The sequence below is a fragment of the Paroedura picta genome, chromosome 7, assembly GCF_049243985.1.
Source record: "Paroedura picta isolate Pp20150507F chromosome 7, Ppicta_v3.0, whole genome shotgun sequence".
NCBI classification, from domain to species: domain Eukaryota; kingdom Metazoa; phylum Chordata; class Lepidosauria; order Squamata; family Gekkonidae; genus Paroedura; species Paroedura picta.
The window spans coordinates 37,636,742-37,663,780 of record NC_135375.1 but is presented as its reverse complement, the minus strand read 5'-3'; the positions used below and the strand labels follow the sequence as shown (position 1 = coordinate 37,663,780).

At 39.2% G+C, this 27,039-nt stretch overlaps 1 protein-coding gene across 2 annotated transcripts in view; it reads left to right on the top strand.

Annotated features, from left to right (window-relative positions):
- The window catches only part of EDIL3 (EGF like and discoidin domains 3), a 295,349-nt gene that overhangs the window by 165,148 nt on the left and 103,162 nt on the right, over nt 1-27,039 (top strand). For both annotated transcript variants that reach the window (XM_077347541.1, XM_077347540.1), the window contains 2 exons: nt 14,540-14,653; nt 24,977-25,158. In XM_077347541.1, coding sequence (XP_077203656.1) covers nt 14,540-14,653; nt 24,977-25,158 — 296 coding nt within the window. The remainder of the gene's footprint in view (nt 1-14,539; nt 14,654-24,976; nt 25,159-27,039) is intronic.

The following is a 27,039-nucleotide window of genomic DNA, read 5'->3' as shown; positions in this document are numbered from 1 at the left end:
TTATTTCAATACCATGCAGCATACCAGTAGATAGCTTCTCCACATTCTGGTCTATAGCTTGCAGAGCTGATACAGGTGGAACCAGAGAAATAGAAGGCCATTTCATTGGTGGTGTCTTATCTTCACAGAGTTCTTCCTTTTGAGACTCACCTGACCTCCAAGCTACCCTTGCTGAGCTACCAGCCCAAAACATTTATTTTCACCAAGAAAATCCTCTTCGTATTTTTATAGTCTGCTTCTTGCTTCCAATAACTGTTTTATGAGAAATACTTTGTATCTTTTTAGTGGTCAGGCTGGGTTTTCAATATGGGACTAACAGTTCATAATTTTTTTAACAATTGGGTAGCATTTTATGTTTTTTTAATCTTATTTTACTTTGTAAACTGCCTTGAACAGGTAGAAATTTTACAAATAAATTCATTTACTTGGCAAGCATTCAGTGACAGGGCTTCTGGAGTCCATTGAGTTTTGCAGTGAGTTTCTTATCTGTTTCTGCAGAGAAACTGGATTTAAGAGCAGAGCACAAAATAATTAGTAGATAACCTAACAGTTAACATGTTTGATTTGTATATTGTCAATTTGCATAATATGCAGATCAGCTTACTTGAATCTGGGGAACTTGTATCAATAACAATCAGGGAATTCAAGAATCGCACAGCTGTCTGATAGTATCCAAATAGTGATGCAGCGTGCAATAATAGTGAATGTATTTGATTGATTAACAAATAATTAACATTAATGAAGATGTTACTGGTGGTGGTTTCCTGGTAAAACTTCTGAATAAATTGATTTATAGACTGCAGATTGTAGACAGATCCCACACAGGCAGAAAAGGCTAGGAGAGTACTCATATGGAATCGGGGCTAATCCCCACTTCCACATGTTTTTGCCACCAGGCCAGGGCCCTCCTGCAATCCCACCTTCTTGTAACTCCATTCCCCCATGATCCCCCCCTGTGAGGTGAAACTTTTCAGCTGTGGCTGCATCCATTAGGATGTAGAAACCCAAGGCAGACAGCATCTGCTGCTCAAATGTGTCCCCTGTGAGGACACAAGAAATGACAGAGCATGCTGCTCCACCGCAACACACCAGCAATGACCTGGTACAGCTGCTACCATGCGGAACGGGCCTAGGTGTGATATAGTGGCTAAAGACATTCTCAACCACCAACAACTTGAAGCTTGCCTCTAAGTAACCACTCTGCCTCAGCTTCAATTCCATTGTTGTTTTGTTTTTTAGTAAGAAATGTTTGCAGAGTTTCACACTATTGATTGGTATTGAGAAAATTGAAACTGAAAGTAGGCTTGTAATAGCACACTAGAGGGCTTGTAATAGCACACTAGCTCTGTGGATGGCAAATGTAATCTGAAATCAATTTTGTGCACTATTACAGCACAATCACTGTTTTTATCTACCACTTTTGCAAATGAAACATTCCAATACACATGACCTTTCTAATATAGTACTGCATTTTGATTGGATCTCACAACAAGGCTCTGTTAGCTACAAAACAAACTTTTCATTTACAAAAATGACATCTATGATTTATGTCAAAAGCACAGAACCACAGAAAATTCTACAGCATCACAGGACCAGCATCAGACTAGACTACAGATTTCTCACTCTATTTGTACAACTATATGAGCCAGGTACCAAAAATGCAGATCATAGTGAAGGTTTCTGTTCCAAATGAGTAGATGCCACAAGAAGTACACAATGGCAAAATCATGATTCGATTCTACTGGAGTAATTTTGGAAATGACCATTTACCTTTGGGTAATTTTCTGAGAAGAACAAAACAGAAAATGTACAGTATCAGAGGAATGTTAATTCACTGCAGAACTTTTAGTATTGTCTCCATGTATCTATAATTTTCCTCAACTAAAATTTATTTGATGTGAGGAGTGCTATAATCTTTGATCAGAATATTGGGAGTTATACAATAACTTGTTCTGGAATTTTTTTAGTTTTATGCCCAAATAAACTTTTTTGAATTGCTTAAAACTCTAGAACGAAGATGGAGCACCCATGTTTCTAGTCAGTTATCCCAGAAAAGAGCTGCTATAACTCTGCTGCTATAACTATGCTTGTGCTTGTATATTAACTCCCTCCATGCACACACAAACCCATGCAGTGAAAACTAACCAGAGAATGATCTGAAGTTGGTTCCTCCAAGATTTGTATCTATTTGTTAGATTCTTAACACAGTAAGAGAAGTGCTGCTTGGTCCTGTGATCCAGCTTGGTAATGCAAAAGAAAATCTGGATAAATTTAAAATTTGGTATATAAACTGTACTTTGGAGAGAGTGGATAGCCACATTGTCTAATATTGTATTCCCTGCTAGAATAGAAATGTTTGCTCAAGTGTCTTAGACATGTGTGAGTAGCATAAGCATACTTTGGGGTTAATGCATAGAAATATGGCAAGTTGTTCAGATTTTTAAGAAGGTTTTCTTTAAGAGACCATAGGAAGTCATTTTCACCCCAAGTGCTGTGGAATAGCTGCCTTAATTGATGATCTAAACATGCCACCCTTCTCTTGTTTTTCTGATTCCAGTGCCTTGTCTTAAGCCAGCCGTTTTCTAGCCCTAATATTATTTTAACATACCCTTTTCATCTGGTGAGATAGCATAAGGACCAATTAAAGACATTAATGCAGGTACAATGCAGCTACACGGTTCTCTCTGATATTTTCTTCACTTCATGCAACATGTTATAAATCTTTATAGTAGTGTCATCCCATGCACGCCTCATGGAGAAATACTGCTGCCTGTTTTTTTTAGAACTGCCCCCTCAGAATTCCTAATAACCCACAGTCACAGGGCCTCCAAGAATATGGTTGGATCTTAAATGGTCATATGCGAACAATTACTCCAGAAGGTAGAAACAGTTTAGCCTTTATTCAACCCCCATTTTGTGTGCCTGATATGAACAGCTTTGTATTCTACACATTAATATTCTTTTCCCTCTAATAGCCTACCTTCAACTAATGCCAACTTTGCAGAACATGAAAGGAAATTAACACATATTTTATACAGCTGCCACATCCAACCCTCCCTAATTAAACCTGCAGTCTCTGAAATTGTTACATGACAGTGGAATTTTGCCAGAGGAATGGACAGCTGTGAAACTGGCTTCAGACTGCCCCGAGTGCCGTACTCATATTGATCCTCTCTCCCATCACTGTCCTTTGTGACAACTAGCGGAAATAATCAGTACTGTGAAATCAGGCTAGAAACGCCGACAATAACAATCTGGTATTTACAACTTTAAAATAAATAATTAATTTTAATGGTGCCATCTAAGACAATGTATGACATAGGTTCAAAGAAGGACTTTTAAATATACTTATGCTTTGAGACTATCTTATACCATAAACTTTAATGCCAATAGTAAAATTGAATGCATGCATCAAAATATTTCTACAGGCTTGTTTAACTAATAAGGAACAAGATTTACTTCCATTGTCAACAAGATACTATTGAATTGCACAGATAAAAAAATTGTATGAAGTGACCTACACTGCAATTTTAAACGTGAGTTACTCTGCTTAAAACTCACTGTTGGTTTATCTTGCAAGTGTCTTGAAATCCATATATAATTATAATGTATAGTAGGCCAAACAATCTGGAGCAGATAGACAAGCCTGACCTAGAGAGAATGAATGAATCCATGGAAGGCTTCTTGAATGTCATATAGCAGGGGTAGTCAAACTACGGGCCTCCAGATGTCCATGGACTACAATTTCCAGAAGCCCCTGCCAGCATTCTCTGGCAGGGGCTTCTGGGACTTGCAGACCATGGACATCTGGAGGGCCGCAGTTTGACTACCCCTGGTCATATAGTATGAAATGTCCAAGAAAAAGGGGGGAAACTGGAATGCTTAGTGTCAGAGGGGAACATAGAAACTGTGGGCATTTCAGAGACTTGGTAGGATGAGGAAAATCTAGGATACAGTGAATCCTGGATATTTTATTTATTTATTTATTTATTTATGTATTCATTCATTCATTCATTCATTCATTCATTCATTCATTCATTCATTTATTTATTTATTTATTTATTTATTTATTTATTTATTTATTTATTTATTTATTTATTTATTTATTTATTTATTTATTTATTTATTTATTTATTTGTCTTTACATTTCTATCCCGCAGCTCCCACAAGGGCTCACGGAGGCTTACAATATAAAACCCCAATACATAAAAACCCCAATGCCTAAAACCCCAGTAAAAACTTATAAAAACCACTAACAATTAATCTATGCAAAAACAATCCAAAAAAGGGTGGGGGAGATCCCCTTCCTGCCATCACTAACCTCAGGATGGATGAGGGCTGATGACCTCAGTCTGCCCAATGGCCCCGCAAGATTTCGAGAAGTGGGGCAGGGGGGGCGATGTTCTCTTGCCCGCCGGCCTCAACTGTAGACCTGGCGAAAGAGCTCCAAGTTACAGGCCCTGCGGAATGCCAAAAGCTCCCGCATTTTGATATAACTCATATCAAAATGATAGTGAGGGAAGGATTGGAGGTGGACTAGTTCTGTATGTCAGAGAGATTATATAGTCCAGTAAGATTGTGAATATAAGAAAAATAGAGTCACTTACAGAAACACTATGGATGGAAAGCTTAATTCTGAGTGTTTTTTGTCCCCTACCAGGTTAGATAATTGTTTTAAAATAGAAAAAGAATTAAAAGGAAAACCTAGACATAATATTTGTGTCATAATAAGTGATTTTAACTACCCATACATTGATTTGGTCAGTACATGTTCTAGTCAGGAGAAAGCGATTGGGTTTCTAGATACTCTCAATGACTGCACCATGGAGCAGGTGACCACAGAACCTACCAGGTGAGAGGTGGTCCTGGATTTAATACTAAGTAATGTCCAAGACCTGGTGAGAGATGTAAATGTGAGGGGACTGAGACCATATTGTTATTCAGTTCAGCATTTATGTAAATAGGGAGTTGCTCAAAATGACCAAAGCAACCACATTTAACTTTAGAAGTGATAATGTCTCTCAAATGAAGGTGCTTGTAAAGAAGAAATGAAAGTAACAGTAAGGAGGACAAAATCCCTTTGAGAAGTTTAGAGGCTTAAATATAATTCTATAAGCCTTCATAAAATGTATACCCCAAGTTAGGAAAGAAATAAATAGATTTTTTTTTAAAAAGCCCTTCATAGTGAACTAGAGTAAGGTGACCAGATTGTCCCACTTTTGGAGGGACATCTGGGGGCACCTGGCAAATTTTACTTATGTTGAAATTAAATATATATATATATATATATATATATATATATATATATATATATATATATATATATATATATATATATATATATATATATATATATATATATATATATATATATATATATATATATATATATATATATATATATATATATTACAATACTATTTTTGCATTCTATGCATTCTATGAAACTTTTTGTTGCTTCATATAGACCAAATTTTTAATCAAGAACCCCCCCGGTCAATGGTGTCCCGCTTTACCAAAGGGCTAAAGAAAAGCTGAGTGAGCTAAAGAAAAGTGAGCTGAAGAAAAATAAAATAAAGACCAATAAGAAAAAATACTTCAAATACATTAGTACCAGAAAATCAGCCAGGAGGCAGTGGGGCCTTGAATGACTAAGGAGTCAAAGGATTACTAAGGGATGAGAGGGAAGTGGCTGAAAAGCTGAACATATTTTTTGCCTCTGTCTTCACTGCTAAAGATGAGAGGTGTTGTATCAGTAGAAACAATGTGACATTGAGCTGATTTCATGATCCTGGACCCTTACTAGACAGCCAGTTTGGTGTAGTGGTTAGGAGTGCGGACTTCTAATCTGGCATGCCGGGTTCGATTCTGCACTCCCCCACATGCAGCCAGCTGGGTGACCTTGGGCTCGCCACAGCACTGAGAAAACTGTTCTGACCGAGCAGTGATATCAGGGCTCTCTCAGCCTCACCTACCTCACAGGGTGTCTGTTGTGGGGAGAGGAAAGGGAAGGCGACTGTAAGCCGCTTTGAGCCTCCTTCGAGTAGGGAAAAGCGGCATATAAGAACCAACTCTTCTTCTTCTTCTTACTAAGAATTCACTGGCCCCAGGCTTGTAGCCAAAGACAGGACAGTCTTTCTGGACCAATCTTTTTGCCCCCGTTAATAGCTTATAGCATGTCTTGGTGGAAGGCTTGATAATGTATATAAATTTCTCAGTTCTGGTTATTGTAGTTCAGTATTTTCTTGTTCTAGTAAAGTTGTTGTTTGTTGGAGCTGAGTGCCTGTGTTTTAATGAACACGGACTGAATACTGGTGATTGTTATGCTAGGTAGGCAGCCCTGGCTAGCAACTGAAATAACAAAAGTTCCCTGCCTTTCATAGAAGAAGAAGAGTTGTTTTTTATACCCCACTTTTCATGAGTCTTAAAGCAGCTCACAATCACTTTCTCTTCTTCTCCCCATAATGGACACTCAGATGAGGCTGAAAATGCTTCTGACATGACTGCTTGGTCAGAAAGGGCTCTGATAAACCAAGGTCAGTTTGGTGTAGTGGTAAGGAGTGCGGACTTCTAATCTGGCATGCTGGGTTCGAATCTGCACCCCCCCCCCCAACATGCAGCCAGCTGGGTAACCTTGGGCTCACCACGGCACTGATAAAGCTGTTCTGACCAAGCAGTGATCTCAGGGCTCTCTCAGCCTCACCCACCTCACAGGGTGTCTGTTGTGGGGAGAGGAAAAGGAAGGCAAGCCGCTTTGAGCCTCCTTCAGGTAGAGAAAAGTGGCATATAAGAACCAACTCTTCTTCTTCTTCTTCTTCTGGCTGGCTGCATGTGGAGGAGTTGAACAAGGTGTTCTCGAACTAGTCCCACATGCATTCTGGGAAAGCCTGACCATCACTCCTGGAAAGGGCACGGGAAATGCTGATGCCCTCAGCCACCTGCTGCTTCCAAACACCAGTACTGATCTGTAGACAGCTTATGGGGTCCTGCTTGTGGAAACTCTTCCACAATCACCTCACCATGGGTGTTGCCATGCATTTGACTAAAGATCGGGTCCTCTCCCACATCCTCAACTGCGTGTGGAGGGAATGGCTAGAGGGGTGTCAGAACTCTGTATTCACAATTAATGGAATTATATTTCTGAAATTGTTAATGTGATTAATGAAATTTTATTGTTCTTTGACAGAGTGTAGTTGACCTTATTACAGTTATTTTCCATGTCAGAATAATTAAGTTCTTGATTGGTTTGTAACCTCTTCCAAGGATTTCATGGTTGCTTTCTGAAGTTTGACATACACAGTGATCTTATGAGGTGCTCTCTCAATCAATCTGAGGGCCACTTCATAAGTATGTAGGAATTTTAACCCAGACACACAAACCCATTCAAATTCAGCACTTTGTCCATTCACCAATGGACCAAAATATATGCTAGAATTTAAATAATTTTGCTTAATATACTTGGTAGTTTGATGGTATCTTCTTTAAAAAAAATAATTTCCCCAAATCAGTATTTTATGGCAATTCTCATCTAGAGAAAAATGTCATTTTGATCAAGAAAGGTGTTGCCAATGCATAGGCTCGCACAATGGCCCAGATTCTAGTTTATATGCTAATATTCATCTTATCTCTCAATACAGCACACTTACCATAAAGTGTGCAATGAATGTAAATATTTTCAGTTTGTTGCACGTTATTTGCAAAATTATTATCTAAGGATTTGATGTGCTCTATTTTTCCATGTTATTCTTCAGCCAATTTCTTAGAAAATATACATTTATTTCAAATAGTAGCTTATTTCTCACTCCTCTGGAAGACTGAGTATCAAATCAGCAAAATCTCTCTCATATCTTTCTAGAAGTCAAGAAAGAAGAAACAATTGTGTTTTCTCTCTATAGACTACCCTTCAAGTTCTAACGGCTTATCAGAAAACAAACGTATTGGCCATCTGAGTCTTGCAGAATGCTGTATTTTCTTGTTAGAGGTGTTCTTGGATCTGAACATCTGTATCACACAGAATTTCTCAACACTATAGTTATATGGGAAATCCCTGGATAAGAAAAAAAAACTTAAAAAAAATTAAAAAGGAAAATACAGTTTACTTGAAAACATCAATTTAGGTGCTGTATACTTTAACAAAACTATTAGACTTGAATATGTAATTGAATATGCAAAAAAGAAATAGCTCAGTATCATGTTTTTTTTTTATTTGATTTATTTTATACTTGGAAAGAGTAACTATATAACATTGTTCCTCAGGAGAAATGTCCTCTACCTTAGAGTCACTCATACATTGCATTATATTGTAGGCTACAGTTTGCACAGCTTCAGTATCTTCAAGACGGGTAAAAGATTAGCAAAAGGAAAACTATAGGGGATAAGTCATTTCTCTACCAACACAGAGCACTCCTGTGCTTAGTTATTCAGATAACTCTGGATGGAGTAAAATGAAAGGCTTACCAACTCTTTGCTTGAATGTCACACCTGAAGGGACAGAAACTGGAATAGCTAAAAGGCTAGCTGGCAATTTCTTCCTCTTGAGGTGGATGGACACCATGAAAATATTATAAATTCTTAAAACATGAAGAAGCTCTCTTGCTCTTTTACTCATGCAATGACTGTTAGCTCTAGCCATGAAGAACTAAACCTTTACATCAGGCTTTCTCATAATATGTTGAGTTTGTCACACACAGAAATTACCTTTGAAGTGCTTACAGTGTAAAGATGCCACATGGAAGCTGCTTCAGATATCAATCCTATGAAGAATAGACTGATTTTGAAATCTGAGTTAACTGGCCAGCACTAGTGCAACTTTTACAGTGCCATTTCAACAGAGATGCACCTTCCTAAACCCACTGTATTTAACGTTTAGTATTAAATGGCAGTTTTCATCCCACGAATCGTACAACTCCTCAGGCTCACATTAGCAAGGGTCTGGAAAATTATAAGCTGCAATGAAAAGCTTCCCCCCCCCCAAGAGTTCTAAATTTATTTTTAATTGACTAGCTCACATCCTGTGCCCTGAACCATTCCCACCTCCCTCCACCCTAATTTATTCTGATCCTGGGGAATACACACTTCAGCAGTACTATTCTCTTCTTGGCTGTATGTTGTTTCCCTATTATAGTGGAAATGGACAATGATTATCCCTTCAATTCAGGTATATTGCCTTTGAACATGGAAGTTAGAATCATAGAATCATAGAGTTGGAAGGGGCCATACAGGCCATCTAGTCCAACCCCCTGCTCATCGCAGGATCAGCCCTAAGCATCCTAAAGCATCCAAGAAAAGTGTGCATCCAACCTTTGCTTGAAGATTGCTAAAGAGAACTAAAGTTCTCTTTAGTTATCATTGTTTATAGCTGTCCTTTCTATTATTGTTTAGGAGTTAGGCCTATAGACCAATGAGTCACTTTCTGTTGGCTATTGTAATGCAAATATTTTCTGAAAGAGGATTCTATATGCTTGTTTTTGCCCAGCAAGAATTGCCCACTGGGGTCATCCTTCTGATCTGAATATCTTTAATTCCCCTTCTTTTAAAATATCAGTCACAGAGTTTTGTTGGTCTGAAAAGCTAATGTGTAGTTAAGAATCTATTGCACAAAAGAGGATTTGAACTGATATTTGCCAAAGGACAATATCTTTTATAATCTTATCAGAACTCAGTTTATCCACAGCATTAAGGCACATCTGCTAATATATTCTGTCCTGAGTCTCCCTAGCACTTGACACGGGCAGTTTGTGCATAATTCATCAACCATCCTGCAGTTTTCAGAGTTTAATTTAAAAATATTAACAATGTGCTTGTGATGTAGTTCGTTTTCTCTGTAGTCTGCTCTTCTGTACATTCTATTCCCTCTTGGCTTCTTTATATTTGCTGCATACTATACTTTTAAAATAGTGCTGCTGAGGAAAGCATAGGCTGAACATGAAATAACTTACTGAAAAGTGCACATGGGACACCAGTGGACTCCGTGGATGTTTCAGCAGTTATAAAATGCAGACGGATAGGCAACCTTTTGCATGAGGGTAAGGAACTTAAAACATCTAACAATTTGATGGATATATCCCCTTTTGGAATACTAAATTCCATGCTGAGCAGCACCTGAGAACTTTGTTTGGCAACAGAATTAGGTCCTCTAAGGCAGGGGTAGTCAACCTGTGGTCCTCCAGATGTCCATGGACTACAATTCCCATGAGCCCCTGCCAGAGTTTGGGAATTGTAGTCCATGAACATCTGGAGGACCACAGGTTGACTGCCCCTGCTCTAAGGTGAACTCAGTTGATCTCCTTAATCATTCTTGCCAGACTTGTACAATATCATTAACATTTGCCTGCTCAGCTGTCACCTCATCATTAATCCAATGAAAAGACTTCCTACATTCAAAAGAAATTTTCCCAACACAGGTTTTTATGTACACCGGACAAGCATTTTAATCAAAAAACTCAATTCCTCTTCAGTCTTAGGACTGAAGATCAGCTCCTGAAGGGAGGACCAGCTAGCTTCACACCATGAGCTACTTGGTCAGGTTGACTTTCCTGTTTGCCTGGAGACCAGTGCAAACAGCATAGATAGCTCTTCTTTTAATGATGCTTTGGAGGAGGACTTAAGAAGTTCTTATGCTGCTCTCTCAGTTTCAGAGCAGAGAGCAAGCACTGATCGTTGGGATCAACTGAGGTCTAGACTTCTGGCAATTAAGAGTTGCTCAGCATTAATGCCCCGAATTTCCCTTTTCCAAATGCTGAGGGATTTTTGGTAAACCTAGCTTTAGCGCCAATCTTCCAATGGTTTATTCAACCCCTATAACATATCTTCTTAATTCAGTGTGATCACCCCCCACCCACTGAATGAACCCATCAATATTCAGCTGTAGAATTGAGGATTTGGAATTGGGAGCAACAGGGCCTTTGACACAGATTGTAACAGATAACTCCCCAAATTCATATAAAGTGTCTTCCCTCAAAAATTGATATATGTTGTTTACTCAGCAGGGGATCTGGGTAGAATGTAGAGGTCCAATTGACAATTACACTGGTTGTCTTGGAGCCATGAGTAGGGGAACAAACAAGCATCCAAAAGTGTTTCCTTGCTGCCTATCTAACATAGGAAGGTATAGTAGTGGGAGGAGATTTTTTTTCCCACACAGGGTGACAAAATATATAAATAAATATATAAATGCATTGGAACCCCTATCCAAAAGAACGACAGTGTACAGACCTAGTTAATTCCCTTCTCTTCCACTTTGATGCTGTGTAATGCTAGATCAGCAAGAAATAAAACCACAGTTCTCCAAGAAGCTATCCAACAGGGATGCTTTAACCTGGTGTGCTTGACTGAGACCTGGGTGGGTGAAAATGAGGTAGTTTCTCTTACCGAGTTTATACCTTGAGGATATTTGATCCTCTGTTATCATCAACCAAGGGATGGGGGGGGGGGAGTGGTGTGTGGCAATCTTTATCTGTTTCCACTTCCAGAGGATCCCTGTGCCAAGTATCACTGTCTTTGAATGTGTTGGCCTGGCTTGAAGTTCTGGGGAGAGGGTGGGAGTCCTGCTGGTGCACCATTCTCCTTGTTTACAAACAGACTCCCTTTAGAGGCTATCAGGGGCGTCAGGAGAGTGGACACTGTGTTTCCCCAGATGGTTGGTCCTGGGGGACTTTGAAGGGTTGCCACATGTTTGGGCTGTTTTAATAGTGGCACGGTATATTTTTGTTAGTTGATTTTTTGCTGGTTTTTTTTACCATATTGGTTCTAATGTTGTAAGTCATCATCAGATCTTTCAAGTGAGTGAAAACTAAAAAAATAAACTGATATATTAATCAATTAAAATAAGGTTACACTAGCACTGACAGTATGAAACATCACTCATTTTGCTTTAGATTCTTATACTTCAGAATGTGATTTGAGAAGACAGAAGTAATATATGCATAATGTGGGGTCATAAAAATACTTCATGAACAGGATCCAAATGGAGCAACTAATCCATTTTTAACTTTTTCTGATCAATGTGGTCATCTTCAGGGCCCCTTATTTATGTACCCTTGTCATCCAAGGCTAGGGGTATGGCATTGGCAACCCTATTTGGTTATGGCACCGAATTAATGGGCCAAACGGGGCTGTTTTTGCCTGCCCAAATTGTGAGAAGGCTGGACAGGTAACTGAAAGCCCAAATACATTTTGTGCTTTAAAACAAAGTACACACATGGCTGAATCATCAGGAGAAAACTGCTCACCACCACCTTCCCAGCTCATTTCCCACCTCCAGAAAACAAAAATGTGCACTGGGACACAACCTCCTCCCTCCCCTCCCCCATCTACTTTGTTTCCACCATTCCCTCCCCCTGAACTATGCAGAAAAAATGAAATCTTTTTGAAAAACAAAAAGAAGAAAGGTGGTTTTAAAAAATCCAAAATGAGAAAATGAGTGCCTCTAGCTTCAACAAATGAACTCCCTCAGTGGTCATTGCTAGGCATTCACAGCATTTCAAGGCCTGGTTTCTTTGAGGAAGTGGTAGGAAGAAGGGCCATGGCCCTTTTCAGGGCAGCTTTGGCCCTTGAGGAAAGACTGAGACCAGCCCTGACAACAATCACTGGGTGACTTGATACCACTTGAACTGCCTAATTTATTTAGGTCTGGCTGCTTGCTGTTTTTTAACAGTAGTCCTCTTATGAAAGTCTGAGCGATGTAGCAGTCAGAACTTCAGAGTAGGATCTGAGAGACCCAGGTGCAGATCTCCACCGCTCACTAAATGTTTTGAGGCTAGATGCATATTTTCAGCCTAACCTGCCTCACAGAGTTGTTGTGAGAAGAAAAAAAGGAGGAGAGGAGAAAGGGGGGGGGGTTAAATGAAATAAGTAATAAATATAGCTGAACATGGGAAGCAGATAAAAGGTAGGTTGGTGAATGACTGAGGAGAGAAAGGGAAAAAGATATAGGAATTAACAAGAGAAGAGAAAAACAAAATGGTATTGGGGGAGATACATGGATAAGTGATGTTTCCTCCACATGTCCTTGATCGTTCCCTAACATGGCCAGCATCACACAACTCTGCCATGGCTTTTCTGTGTAGAGGCTGCTAAGATGAAAAGGGAAACCTGAAGACAAAGCGGCAGATAAATGTAGGTTGGCTGTTGGGTAGGAAAGGAAGAAGGAAACAGGAAAAGGTTGTCACTATTTCTTTGTAATCCCAATACAGTCCCTGGGACAAATGTTCCCAGGATGGCAGACCATTAACAGGACTGCCTAATGATGAACAGTATATCTGGACTACATCTTAATTCTGTTTGCTTTATTAAAAGTCTTATAAATTTAAACTATATCTTATTACTGTTACATTTTTGTTACTTAATGCAACTTCTATTTATCGCAGCATTAAAAAGAATAATTTGTCAAAATGCTACTTGTATAAATAGTTAATTATGGTAGTAAGGTCCCAGGAGATTATGGGGATTGTTGCCCTGAAGGTATGCTTTTAAAGTGTGAAATTACACACAAAATAAATTAAAGGAATCACTAAGATTTCTATCCCTGTGTATACTAAAGACAATTACTGTGGGAGATTAGACTTTAAATATCAAATAGAAAGTTTTAATTTTCCACCAATATTTGCAGTGGCCTCAGAGTTGCTTCTGGGTTACGGATGTGTAATTTGACTCGGACAAGGCGAAAAAAGATTGAATCAAAGCTGATTCAGGAATTTTCCGAGCTTATCTGAGTCGAATCACACATCCCATTAATTTAAATGAGCTGAATCAGAAAAGCTTGATTTGATTTGGACTTGATTCAGTCGATTTGTGATGCGATTGAGATTGATTGAGAAAGAACCCACCAAACAATTGATCCTAAATGTCTCCTCGGCAGACCCTCTAAAGTTCTCTCTATGGAGAAAGGCTGACAAGCTGCCAAATTTTTTCTTGGTACACATCCCTACTTCTTTTTGTTTCCCAAAAAAACAGTGTCCACCTGTCATTCACATCCCAAGGTGTAGCAACAGAACTGTAATATAGTGTATACTATGTCAGCCTCGTGAACTGAAAGAGGTATGCTGACCACTTCCAGGAATCTCACCATGTCTGTCAAAACACCTGTCCTAAATTTCCACAGAATTCTCCTCCTCTAGCCCCATTTTTATGATCCACTTTATGCCTTCTTTCCATACCAGCTTCTTTGAACTCTTTAGAAAATGCACACAGACACAACCAATCCAGTTATCAAGCTCCCAGAGTTTCATCTAGTTTTGTCCTGTCATTGAAATGGGAGAAGTTCAGCACATGCCCAACTTTGCAATAAATCCCAAGGTGCATTTAAATGCCTTATATTTTTAATATGCATAACATTGTTAGATACTTAATGGAGTTTCTTGGGGGAAGGAATGCTGTAACAATTAAGCATTGCTGAGCTCCTCTTGATCTAATGTATGCTTCACTGATGTATGTTTGTTAGCAGTACCACAATCACGCACAACTTTGCAAAGGTTCTTACTTATTCTGAAAGTACATTTTCTTAATTTTGCCTAACACTTTCCTTGGCCATTCCCTGCAGATGTGAATGAATGTGAAGCTGAACCATGCAAAAATGGTGGAATTTGTACAGATCTCATAGCAAATTATTCCTGTGAGTGCCCAGGTGAATTTATGGGAAGGAATTGCCAATATAGTAAGTATATTTTAAATGTCTTGATTGAAATTCCAACCCTTGTTTCTAGTATGAGAGACTTTCTAAGGATTACTTAGATATGAAATATTTAAATGAAGATGGTAGGGTATTATTGTGGGCATTATGTTTACTTAGCATAAGTGCCTGTTTCAAGTCTGTCTTTTTAAAACACAGACAGTTATGAAATAGTTTTAAAAGCTGGATAGAATTGTTTCCAGGTGGGCGGTTTAGGAAATTTTGCTTAATGAACTAATAATAGTGAGGTGAAAATCTTGGCTGATCTGCAAAGAACCCCACCCCACCCCACCCCACCCCCAATTTCTGTGTTGTTCTGAAGGGTCCGGCTAATCACACATCACCTTACTAAAAGAAAAGTAACTAAACAGAGTAGTCTTAAATTTTCATAGTACTGTCTTTGGTGATTGGCAGGGACATGAGTATCTTCATCCATATAAGAGAGGCTCCTGCCCCTCAGAACCCTACTTGATGCCTGTCTCCTTTAATGCTGTGCAGATCTCTAATCATTCAAAAGCTAAGCTAGTGCCTCAAGGGAAATATTAGGCCTAACAATTACAGTAAAACATTCCACATCTTTTGATGTGTGCTTCTGATTCTGCAGCTCCCCAAAGAGGTGGCTCAGTTTTATAGGTTTATGTTCCTGCTTTTCACAAGCAAGTGTACTGTAGTGATAAAGAAAATTTTGATCTGAGTGATCCCCAGTTTAAATCTCTGTCACTAACTTACAAGGTAGACTTAACTTTCTTAATCTGAAATATCAAGATAATTATACTGGTCTACATTTCAAGTCTGTTGTAAAGAGTAGAAGTGTGAAGTGCTCTGAGCACTGGGTGTTCTGTATAAATTCCTAGTATACTTTTATTCATGGGGCCTTTTAAGAACTATGACTGTTTACCATTGTTACAAGAGCATATATGTTTTCAACCATTTTATCTGTCTCCTCCCTTATCCATTGCCATGTCTCTTCTTTTATCCATAGCCATACAGCGAAAGTCTTCCCTGTGTCTAAAGAACAGGAGAGGAAATATGTATATTATCAATCGTTATATTTTCTATTAAAACTAATATTTATGATCTCTTCATAAACTGTAACAGTCAATATACTATCTCCTTCCTAGACACATTGCAGTATTATTCATGTACACTATAGAATCGGCATAAGAGAGCTCCTGCTTTCTTTCACAAGGGTTTTTTACCACATCATAACAACTAATTATGTAATTACACTTTGTAATTACAACTTCTAATTGCATCACTGCACATATTTACAATAATTATGTAATTGAAAGCTGTTACACTAATTATGTAAATCTCCGATTACTGATTACACCTACCTCAGACCTAGAATTTTTTTCAACATAATCTCCAAATACTTGAAACAGAAGTAGCGAGAGTTAGAAAACATGTATTATTCCAGATGTACAATTCAATTTTGGGCCCTAGATGGGTTTTGTATAAGAGTATTTGTTGTCATCTGTTTGCTTGCCTGCTTGTTGTTTGTTCGTTTCTTTCTTTTTGGTTGCTTTGAAAATTTTGAAGATTTGGGAACCAGGATTTTATTTTATTTTAACTAGCAGAGCTTGACTGCTTGACTGGTGTTGCCTCCCCATCAAATTCTGTCATTACCTTTCTAGAGTTTGGACTATACCAAATATATCACATGCAAATAAAAATATAAGTATTTTAAAGATATTTATCCCCAGCCTTTCTTCATATATTTACAATAACTGTGTAATTTGAAAAATGTTGTAGTAATTATATAAATGGACAATTACTGATTAGTCTCAATGTGACTTATAAAACATAATTAAAAACATAAAAAATAAAACCTCATATTTCCCCTATAGCCTAATAAATCTGCATATTACATGCAATAAAACTAACTGTGTGCAATGATACATTTAAGATATGTAGCAACAAAAATATAGGTTTGCACTAGAAAAATATCTTGATTGGGTGACAAAATCGGGGTGGGGGCATGAAAGTGTGTTATGATGAACATAGGATACCAATGGATTGCAGTGATACTTCACACTGCATAGAGATTATCCAGGCACTCAAAACTGTATTATGGATTTCCTTATAAATTAATGTGTATGAAATTATATCTGTTAATGCTGAATCAGTTTAATCATTGGTTAGATGTTTCTTTTGTGTGTTTATGGGATGATTCCTCAGATATTGTAACATTATCATGTATGACCAGAGAGATATGTGTATATTCTAGGCTTGTGTTCATGTCAATGAAGCCCACTTATCACTTTGATATCAACCTCAGGTTAAGCTAGCCTGAGCGTAATGAAGATCTTCTGTTTCCTTTCAGTATGAAAAGTGAATGGCTCAGATTTTACAAGTAATTTAAGGGAATGTGTCCAATGTGGGCAGTGATATATTGAATATGGTGAAATCGGAGGCAATTAATAGGGAGAATTAATTAGCACCATCAAGCACTCATAAAAATATTAAGTATAGAGCAACAGCATTTAACACTAGAATATCCATGTTGACATGCAAACATTCAAAGCAATGCTTAACACTCAAGAATACTGAGGCAAGAGGCAAGAAGACAGAGAAAGAGGGTGTTAGAGGAAGTAGTGACCTCATGAACTTACTTCATTTACACTCCACCTTTCTCACTGAGACTCAAGGCAGACTGCAGAAGAGTTAGAAAAGAGAGCCAAAAGTCAATGCAATATTTTTTTAAACTTCCTAAAATTTTCAGAGACATAAAAAATAGAAGACTTATTAAGGTACCTTCCTGATCAGCTCTGTTTTTACTGTCATCCAATCCTCTGTATAAATTTATATTTATACAGAGGATTGGATGACAGTAAAAACAGAGCTGATCAGGAAGGTACCTTAATAAGGTACCTTATATTGATACAGGAAGGGAGCTCACAAAGATTTAAAGGGGCCACTTCATTGTGAAACAGGCAAATCCAATTGTGAACAATTTCTAAGGGGCACTGAGAGTGTGTTATCCAATTTGTATGAAAGCAGCGATCCATTCTACTACTTAAAGATGCTATCACCAGTTTTCTCCATAATTCCATTGCATTTATAGATCAGGTGGTCAAATAAAGCCTGGCCAAGTAAGCTCTGCTGATTTAAATATTTTGATAATAATAAGCATGTTTTGTTCTAAGAAAGAAAAATGCAGTTAGGAATATTTAGATGAACTTGTTAGGTAATATTTAAACTAATGATGCAGTTCTCAAAGCCCAAACATTTCTGCAGCAAGGTTCGTCACAATATTATTCTGCTCTCCTCACTCAGATTAAATATAGGGAAATCATCTCCTCTCCCTCTTAATTTATTTAGTAGTGTGTGGTGTATATTTAGTTTATTTAGTAGTGTGTGGTATATTTTTTAAATTCTTAAACTAAAGATGATCATGCTAATTGTCAGGTTTCTTTTTTATTTTTAAATGTGTGTTTAGTCTGTTCTGCATGTTTAGTACTTTCTACTAAATGTGTGCATTCAGATATCCTGGAGCCAAAAATAAACACCCAAAATACAAAATCAATATTTTCCTAATATATGTGAGAATTTTTCAGAATCCTGAAAATATGTTTTCCCAAAATCATGGAAATATTTGGGATTTATTGAGAAGAATGAGAGTCAATGTTTCCATGTTCTCAGACACTGTTTTTGTCTCCCATTTGTTTTCATGTCTTTGAGGGTTCTATGAGATTACCAGAAAGCTTTTGTTTATTTCAAGTGGTTGGTCAGTATCATGAATTTTTTTCTTCTTTTTGCAAGAGTTTACATCTGTTCCCTTTACGTTTTTTAGAGAGTTGCTGCTTTGTATCTGGATTTGTTCTGTTGTGGTTTGACATTAGTGCTGTTGATCTTGCACTGTTATAGTGGCATGGATTCTGTTTGGCATTATTTACATTGTCATTTGTTCTTCTGACTTTGTAAGCCTACTGTTCCTAGCTTAGATTGGCTCTTTCTCTGGTTTCTCAACATTAGTCATGTCGAGCTTGCACAGCCATTGTAGCACTGGGTTTTGCTGGCCCCTCTGTACTTTTGTTCTGCTGGACTTGCAAAAGTACCCCCCTTCAGTTTCTACTGAAGAGATTCTCTGATTTGACTTGGCTTTGGTTCAACTGGGATTACTGGGTTCTGCAATGGCCTTGTTGTTGGTTGCAGCTGTGGCAGGGTAACTGAGTTTAAGAAAATGGCATAGGAGAAAAGAGTTAAAAACCCTCTGTGTCATGGTGCAAATTCATATCAAGCACATTCCTATAACTGAAGTTTTTTTCATGCAGAAAAAATGCACACGTTCATCAATGCACCCAAGTCTCAAACATGTGAGTGAAATCATCATTTGTAAATTTAGAGGTGGTAACATTTCACACAGTACAGTACAGTACAGTAAATCCAGAATGTACCCAGATTTTCATGTCCAGCATCCCTTCTGTAGTTACATCCAAGCAACTGTTAAACCCTTACCCTTTGGAACTCTTCTGGGTTCAAGAGACTCTGTGGTCCATTGGACTGAGCCTGTAATGTTCTGTAGCTCAGATAGTTGCTTTTGTACCACTGGGTAATTGTTTACTGCCAATATCAATTTTGAATTTTCTCCCACATCTTAGCTATATCTTTATATCAATCCTATGTTTAGTTACATTTAAGATGTTGTGGTTCTTATAATCAGATTCATGCAGGCTCTTGTCCGTGTTCATGTGGCACCTTGTATGATATACAGCAGGTACAATTACTGGGAGATTAAAAAGCTTATATGTGTGTGTGTGTGTGTGTGTGTGTGCGTTGTGGCTTTTAATATGTATTTAAATTACAGCTGTTTGCATGCAGGCAGGCACTGTGCTGTTGATATAATTCATTTTTATCATTTTACATTAACATTACAGTCTTGATTGTTTCCAAAGGATGTGTGCTATATTGTTACCCTACATCATAGAATTAGCCCAGCTAGTATGTTTTAAGCCATTCTAGTAAATGTGTCTTGTAACTGGTACCAGTGCTGTCATATTTTAATGGAAGCGTTTTTGCTACTCTTCAATTTTAGAAAAAGTAGGAATAGAATTTGAATATGTACATGCGGCAGAATATAATTCCACACTTGGAAAGAAAAGGAGACTTCTTTTTCCATTATTATGGCATGACATTATCTGCATAGAGTGCCTGAGAGTAATGTTAAATGCATATTTTTAAATGTGGGTTTGCAACAGGATTGTAGGTGATATTTCAGTTGCCAATATAATGGGGGGCGGGAGAAGCCTGGCAAAAGAAGAAATACAGTTCTGCATTAAAAGACCAAGGTACTTATTCTGAAACCAGCTTAAACCTTCCTATCAACAGTCTGTATTGTTTATTGAATGCCAAAACTACATATGGTGCTGCAGAAAAACTATCATGCCTGAATAATGTGATCCCTGCTGAGATATGTTTAAAAAAAAACAACAGGGAATAATAACATATTGTGTACATACTTTGCCAAATCTCATAATTATATTGGCAGGTCTCAATGGATGCTATTTTCTGAACAATAATGTGTAGAGCATAAGAAGTTTATTTGTTTTATGTATTTATTTATATATTTGTATGCCGCTCTACCCGTGTGGCTCAGATACTGTTACCATTTGTCTTATATTCACTATTAATTCAAATCCTTTTTTAGAGGAATTATTTATTTATTTATATTTGTATTTATAGCCCACCACTCCTGGCCAGCTGGCTAGAGGCAATTAATATCAACATAACAACAGTTACAATATCCAAACCCACCCATTTCATACAGTGCCCCCCTTCCCTTCCCCACCTCCTGCTAACTCCTTAGACCACATCCATCACCCAACACCTCTCGGTGGAGTGTTTTAGAGGAGAGACCCAGACAATGTTCCACTGCCTGACCTCAACCAAACTCCTGGTGGAAGAGCTCCATTTTATAGCCTCTGCTGAGCTATGACAGCTCCGACAGGGCCCTTAGCTCATCCAGGAGATCATTCCACCAGATAAGGGCCAGGATCAAAAAGGCCCTGGTCCTGGCCTTGGTAAAAGCTGGGCAATTTAATGGCAACCTTCTTATCTATGTATGATGTACCAAAAATGATATTTTTCTTTAAGACTTCAGGTATTATTTTCTTAATCTCATTTTGAGATTTTTCTCTTTATATATGTTGCCAAAAGGCATATATATTTAAATTCATAGCATGAATTATAATCAGGTGGTAAAAATAGCAGTCCAGGTAAAGCAAAGCAATATAGCTAAAGAAAAGTAATCTAGACTGACGGTACCATTTTGTATTTTAAGAATCCTTCCTTAGTATTGCAAGCAACAAGATCTTTGATGTGGCAACATGTAAGAGGAGAAAATTTTCAAGTAAAAATGAAATTTAGAAATTATTTGTACCATTATATGGTTTTCATTATCTGATAAGCTTCTATTACAATGTACCTATTTTTTTGTATACTGGCTGGATGTGGAACATACCTGATACCAGATGGCTTGAGACTATAATTGATCTAGATGCCAGATAGAAGCCATGCTAGCTTAGTGGTTTTCTTGAACTGAGGCCTGGATTACACTGAAATGAACAGCAACATAGAAATGCTCAAGCCTCTACCTTGGTCTCTAAGACTTTAAGATTGAGCCATCTAATACCAGGTACAAATATATTAGTTAGCGTTCTTGTTTCTGTGCTGTAACGCTTAGAGGCTGCATTGCCTATTATCCCATCAGAGTCCAGTAGCACCCTTAAGACCAACGAAGATTTATTCAGGGCATGAGCTTTCGAGTGTAAGCACCCTTCGTCTGACGCTCACGCCCTGAATAAATCTTTGCTGGTCTTAAAGGTGCTACTGGACTCTGATTCTATTGTGCTACTTCAGACCAACATGGTTAGCCATTTGAATTGTTCTTTATTTAATAAAGCTTATATATTTTACTAAGGTCTGGTTTTGCAAGAGCCTCTTGTGGTGCAGGGTGGTAAGGCAGCAGAAATGCAGTTTGAAGCTCTGCCCATGAGGGTGGGAGTTCAATCCCAGCAGCTGGCTCAAGATTGACTCAGCCTTCCATCCTCCCAAGGTCAGTAAAATGAGTACCCAGCTTGCTGGGGGGCAAACAGTACTGACTGGCTAAGGCACTGGCAAACCGCCCCGTATTGAGTCTGCCAAGAAAACGCTAGAGGGCATCACCCCAAGGGTCAGACATGACCCGGTGCTTGCACAGGGGATACCTTTGCCTTTTTAAGGTCTGGTTTATTGTGTGCATATAGCCTTGAGAACCTACAGTGACCAGGTTGGGGTTCCTTGACATGTGCAGGCAGAAATGTTTTGGGATGTGGGCGGTAATAAGGCGAAGAACTGGGGAAGATGAGAAAAAAGCTGTCTGATCTGATGCTTTGTGATTAACATGAGCGTAAACTACAGTCTTCTTCACTTGAGAGTAATTTTCACTAAAATCAGTGGGACTCTCTTTGGAGGGTTGGGCTGTAAGATAAATGTTGTGGTCAAGGCTGTTATCTCTGGGACAGTAGGGCTCTTGTTGGTACAGAAGTGGCAGTGCTGGCTGCAAGGCTCTGCCCCCATGTAGTAGTTCCACAAATCTTCTCTGAGCTGTAAGACCAGGAAAGGGGGGGGGACACACCATACTTCTTTCTCCAAATTCACTTCCATTTCCCTACACTATTTGACCTTAGCCTCTTATCTCCCCAACATTAGTGTTGCCCAACATCGCTCAGGACCAAATTTCAAATGTTGGTAAGTTTGTAATACCTTCAAGTGAGAACAGATATACACCCATGATACAGCTCTAGCATTATAAACCCCTTCAGTAAATGGTGCTGGCTGGAATACATAGGCTTTCCCCATACATTTAAGCAGTATAGGGATTCATGTGAAATTACCAGTGAATATGTGCAGAATTAAAGCTAGGCCAGTAATCCATGGCTGCCAACTGTTTTAAATAGCTGTCAGTAAAATGGATAGCCCCCTCAAATCGTTCCTTTAGTCATAATCATATAATTTTATAGTACCAGAGTAATGAAGCAGCTGGAATAGCGCTCTGCTTCTGCCTGGAGGAGGGAGGATTCTGTATCTTTGGCAGCTTTTCTTTTTTGTTCAAAGCGCATTTATTCTGGTCCTCTCCAAAGGACAAGCTTTTAGCAGGGGATAAAGAAAGACCAATAATGGCTCTTAGTTTATCTTGGTTATGGATCGAAGCTGAAATAAACAAAGCACTGCAATGATCATCCCAAGCCATCTACAGAACGGTTCATACCATTAGTGCTATCTTTCCCTCCTTTTCTGCTCCCTAAAGCCCAGTACCTAAACAAAGCAACTGCAAGAGAATGGGGATTGGCCATGAGCTAAATGGGAAGTGTATGCATGAATCGGTATTAATTATCACCACATTGGAGGTCATCCTGTATCCTCCTGTCAGGGTTTGTGTTCAGCGCCATTATCTTGCCACACTAAGCACAGCCAGAATAATCTCATTCCACAAAATGAGGTACAGAGAAGAAAAGAGGCATGCAGATGTCTCAAGCAGATTGGCTTCTCGCACGCTTTCCGTTTGAAATCTGTTTGTGTAAACTATAGATTACTTGTGAAGCTCTGCCAGTGGGGTAGATGCAAGCAGTGCATTAAAAAAGAAGAAAAAATCCTCTCCCTTCCTGGCAGCTTGTTTCATTAACAAGACAGGAGGACATCCATTTTGTACCTTTGGGCAATATTTAAGCCAATGACTGTAATTGCCCTATCATCATCATCATTTATTATTTACTCTCCCCTCCGGCATACTAAGCACTAAAAATCTGTATAAATAGTGCCATTTAGGAAGGGTAGTAGGGGGCGTTGCCCTCCTCTGTATCTCAGACTACATTTGATTGTGGTATGGACTGGAGCACTTAAATTTCTGGCTAGCTTCCTGGCTGTATAAATTATGCATGTAAAGTATTAAATGAAGTTATGCAATTGAAAGACACAAATACATTTGTGTGTGCTTTCTTTTTTAAAGTTGCATGTTTGGATTGTGTTAAAAAATATTTTTCTCTGTGTCCAATCAGTACATTTGCAGACAGAGAATCTGGCTACTCCTTATTGAAGTGTCTTTAGTCATGAGGTCCCCAAACCTTTGAGCCTATGGGCACATTTAGAATTCTGATAGGCCTGGTGGACACAGCAACAAAATGGAGGCCACGAAATGGCTGCTGCAGGAAGTGGAGCCAGCCACAAAGTGATTACCTCAGCTTCACTTTAATAACACAGTGTAGATCCTTGCGCAACTTTTTAAAAATCTGCATAGCCCATCAACTCTCCAATGCCTTCCTGGCCAAAAGCTCTGTCTGGCCTTGCCCACTTCCAAATAACACTTGGGGAACACCAGAAAATGTATCTGTGGGCACTCTGGCACCCATGGGCATCGCACTGGGAACCTCAGTTCTATCCCCTCTCTTGAACTCACTTGTGGTCCAAAGCAAATTCAGGAAAATTACTTCTTTTCCTCCCTAAATGGTGTCCATATTACCTCCTCAAACAGTACTTGTTAGCTGTTGGGGTCTGTTTGATTATTGTTTTAGTGATGTATAATAAATAGAAATATTTTCTTGATGGCTGAAATCTCGTGAAGAAGCCTGCCATTACAAGCTATAGAGCAGTGGTCCCAAACCCAGTCCAGGGACCAGTCCCGGTCCATGCATCAGTTGGTACCGGGCCACGGTTCCCCCTTGACCTCCTCCCCGGCTGCTGCCTCAGGAGCTGCCCTGCCACTCTGCTGCCAGCTCACCTTTGGTGCTCTCCAGTGGCCACCATGGCTGGGGCTCCCCCTCAGCATGGCACTGTGCAGCTGCTGCTGACAGTGCCCCCCAATGGGTGGTGGGAATTCAGGGGCACCGGTGAGAAAGCAAGTAGAGCAGGGGCTCAAGCAGCGGTGATGTCCCTCGGCAAAAGACTACCCCCCCGGGCCTCAGTAGAATTGTCAAGTGTTGACTGGTCCCCGGTGATAAAAAGGCTGGGGACCAGTGCTATATAGAGGATTCATTATCAGGTGTTGGGTGTAAAAATGCTCCCCACTTTACACCTTATCAAGTGGAGGTGGCAGTACCCTCCTGCATGACTATGAGTTCAAATACAATTATCTTTATGATTTTTCATTTCATTTAATAAAATAATGCCTTGCACAGCTGCATAAGATTGATTCCCTTAACCCATCTATTATCATGGCTTGTTCAAGATCATCTAACAGTTCCATGATCAGACTGCTGTTTGCATAGATCTATATCTGATATCTCAGTTTTAGGTAATTTGATTAGTATGTTTATTTTTTTTTCCCCACAGAATGCTCTGGACCATTAGGAATTGAGGGAGGAATAATTTCAAACCAACAAATTACTGCATCATCCACTCATCGGGCTCTTTTCGGGCTTCAGAAATGGTATCCCTACTATGCACGACTTAACAAAAAAGGCCTTGTAAATGCATGGACGGCTGCAGAAAATGACAGATGGCCATGGATTCAGGTAACAGCTGGAGTTGTTGTATTGGGGGTGGGGAGTCTTCCAGGCTTCATTGCCAAAGTAATTTAAGATACTGATGAAGAAAAAGAGTAAACTGTTTTCTTATTTGCAACTTTAAATGAACTCTAGACTTACAAGGAGATTTATTGTTGTTGTTGTTGTTGTTGTTGAAGTTGTTAAAATTGCTTTGAATCATTCATAGGAATGGCATGCACTGGCTCATGAACTATAGTTTGTCAAGAATTTTGGTTAGTTTGTGGTTCTTGAAGTCAAGTTCATAACAAGGCACTGGGACAAACTTTCCCAAAACTGTGGTGATGCTCATGGAGGTTTATGCCAAATTGTGAATGGATACATTTCCAAATAAACTGCCTGCACCCAATCTTAATATTATCAAACTTCAAAGCATAGGGGGCAGGATCTTCAAAGCAATGTGGGGGGGGGGCTGAATTTTCCAGTTTTGGGCTGTTTTCTTTTTCTCTCTGTCTTGGGTTTCTCAGCTGCTTTTTTCAGTGCCAAACGTAGTCTTGTCAGTTTCAAGAAGGTCCCCCTTGCTGGTGTTTTGGGTTATTTTAGCACAGAGCTTTAAAAATCTCTGCTCCCCCCACCCCCAGCATACAATGTGAAAATTTCTATACAAGACATAAGTTCTGTTGAGCTGGCATTGTTCCGAGACATTTAAACCACTGCTTTCTGCTCACTGTGGCTTTCTGCAGATATCAGAAAACAGTGGTTTAAATGTCTATTTCTGGATCACCACAGGTGCAAAGACAGAATACTGCTGGGACTCCTTTGCGTTCCCCCTTTGGGATAAATGTGCTGTGCCATTGTGACAGCATCCACTCCAGGGCACATCTTCACTGGCTAAACTGTTTTGCACTAGTGTTATCATTCAGATTTGAATTTTTAAGGGGCTGAGTTTTCTGTACGTTTTCATATTAAATCAGCCTTCCTAAGTGCAGATCCAAATAGCCTTCTGATTTCGTGCATTTTGAAAATTCCCAGTTACAGTGATTTCATCGGTCAAAGTGGAATCTAATTTGGGGCTGCTCAATGGAGAAATGCATGCACTGGGTCTTTTCCTCACAGTTACCATTGGAGTCATTTGTACATGCTCCTTTTCTCATCACCATCCTCTCTCTCCACTTCCTACCCCCCCCCCACTTCCAAAACATCAGCCTTTTTTTGTGGGCTATCACATTGTACTGTTTCTACCAATAAAAATACAGTGGCAGACTTCCACATTGCACTGTAGAAGGGTTGCAATGCAATAAGCTTTTTTTTTCCTCAAAGACTTCCAGGATACTTTAAAAAAATAGTTTTAAATTTTATTTATAATCCATTACATAAAAGTACATTTAAAAGGTAAAGGTAAAGGTATCCCCTGTGCAAGCACCGGGTCATGTCTGACCCTTTGGGTGACGCCCTCTAGCATTTTCATGGCAGACTCAATACGGGGTGATTTGCCAGTGCCTTCCCCAGTCATTACCGTTTACCCCCCAGCAGGAAGCTGGGTACTGATTTTTTCCAACCTCGGAAGGATGGAAGGCTGAGTCAAACTTGAGCCGGCTGCTGGGATTGAACTCACAGCCTCATGGGAGCTTTCAGACTGCATGTCTGCTGCCTTACCACTCTGCACCACAAGAGGCTCAAAGTACATTTAGCCATCTCCAAAATAACATGTTAATAGATTATATCAGTGGTCCTCAACCCCCGGTCAGGGGACCGGAACCGGTCCGTGGATCAGTCTGTACTGGGCCACAGCTACTCCTCCATGGCTGCTGCCTTGGGGGCTGCCCTGCCACTCTGCCGGCTCACCTTTGGTGTTCTCCAGCAGCTGCCATGGCTAGGGCTCCCCCTCGGTGTGGCACTGCGCAGCTGCTG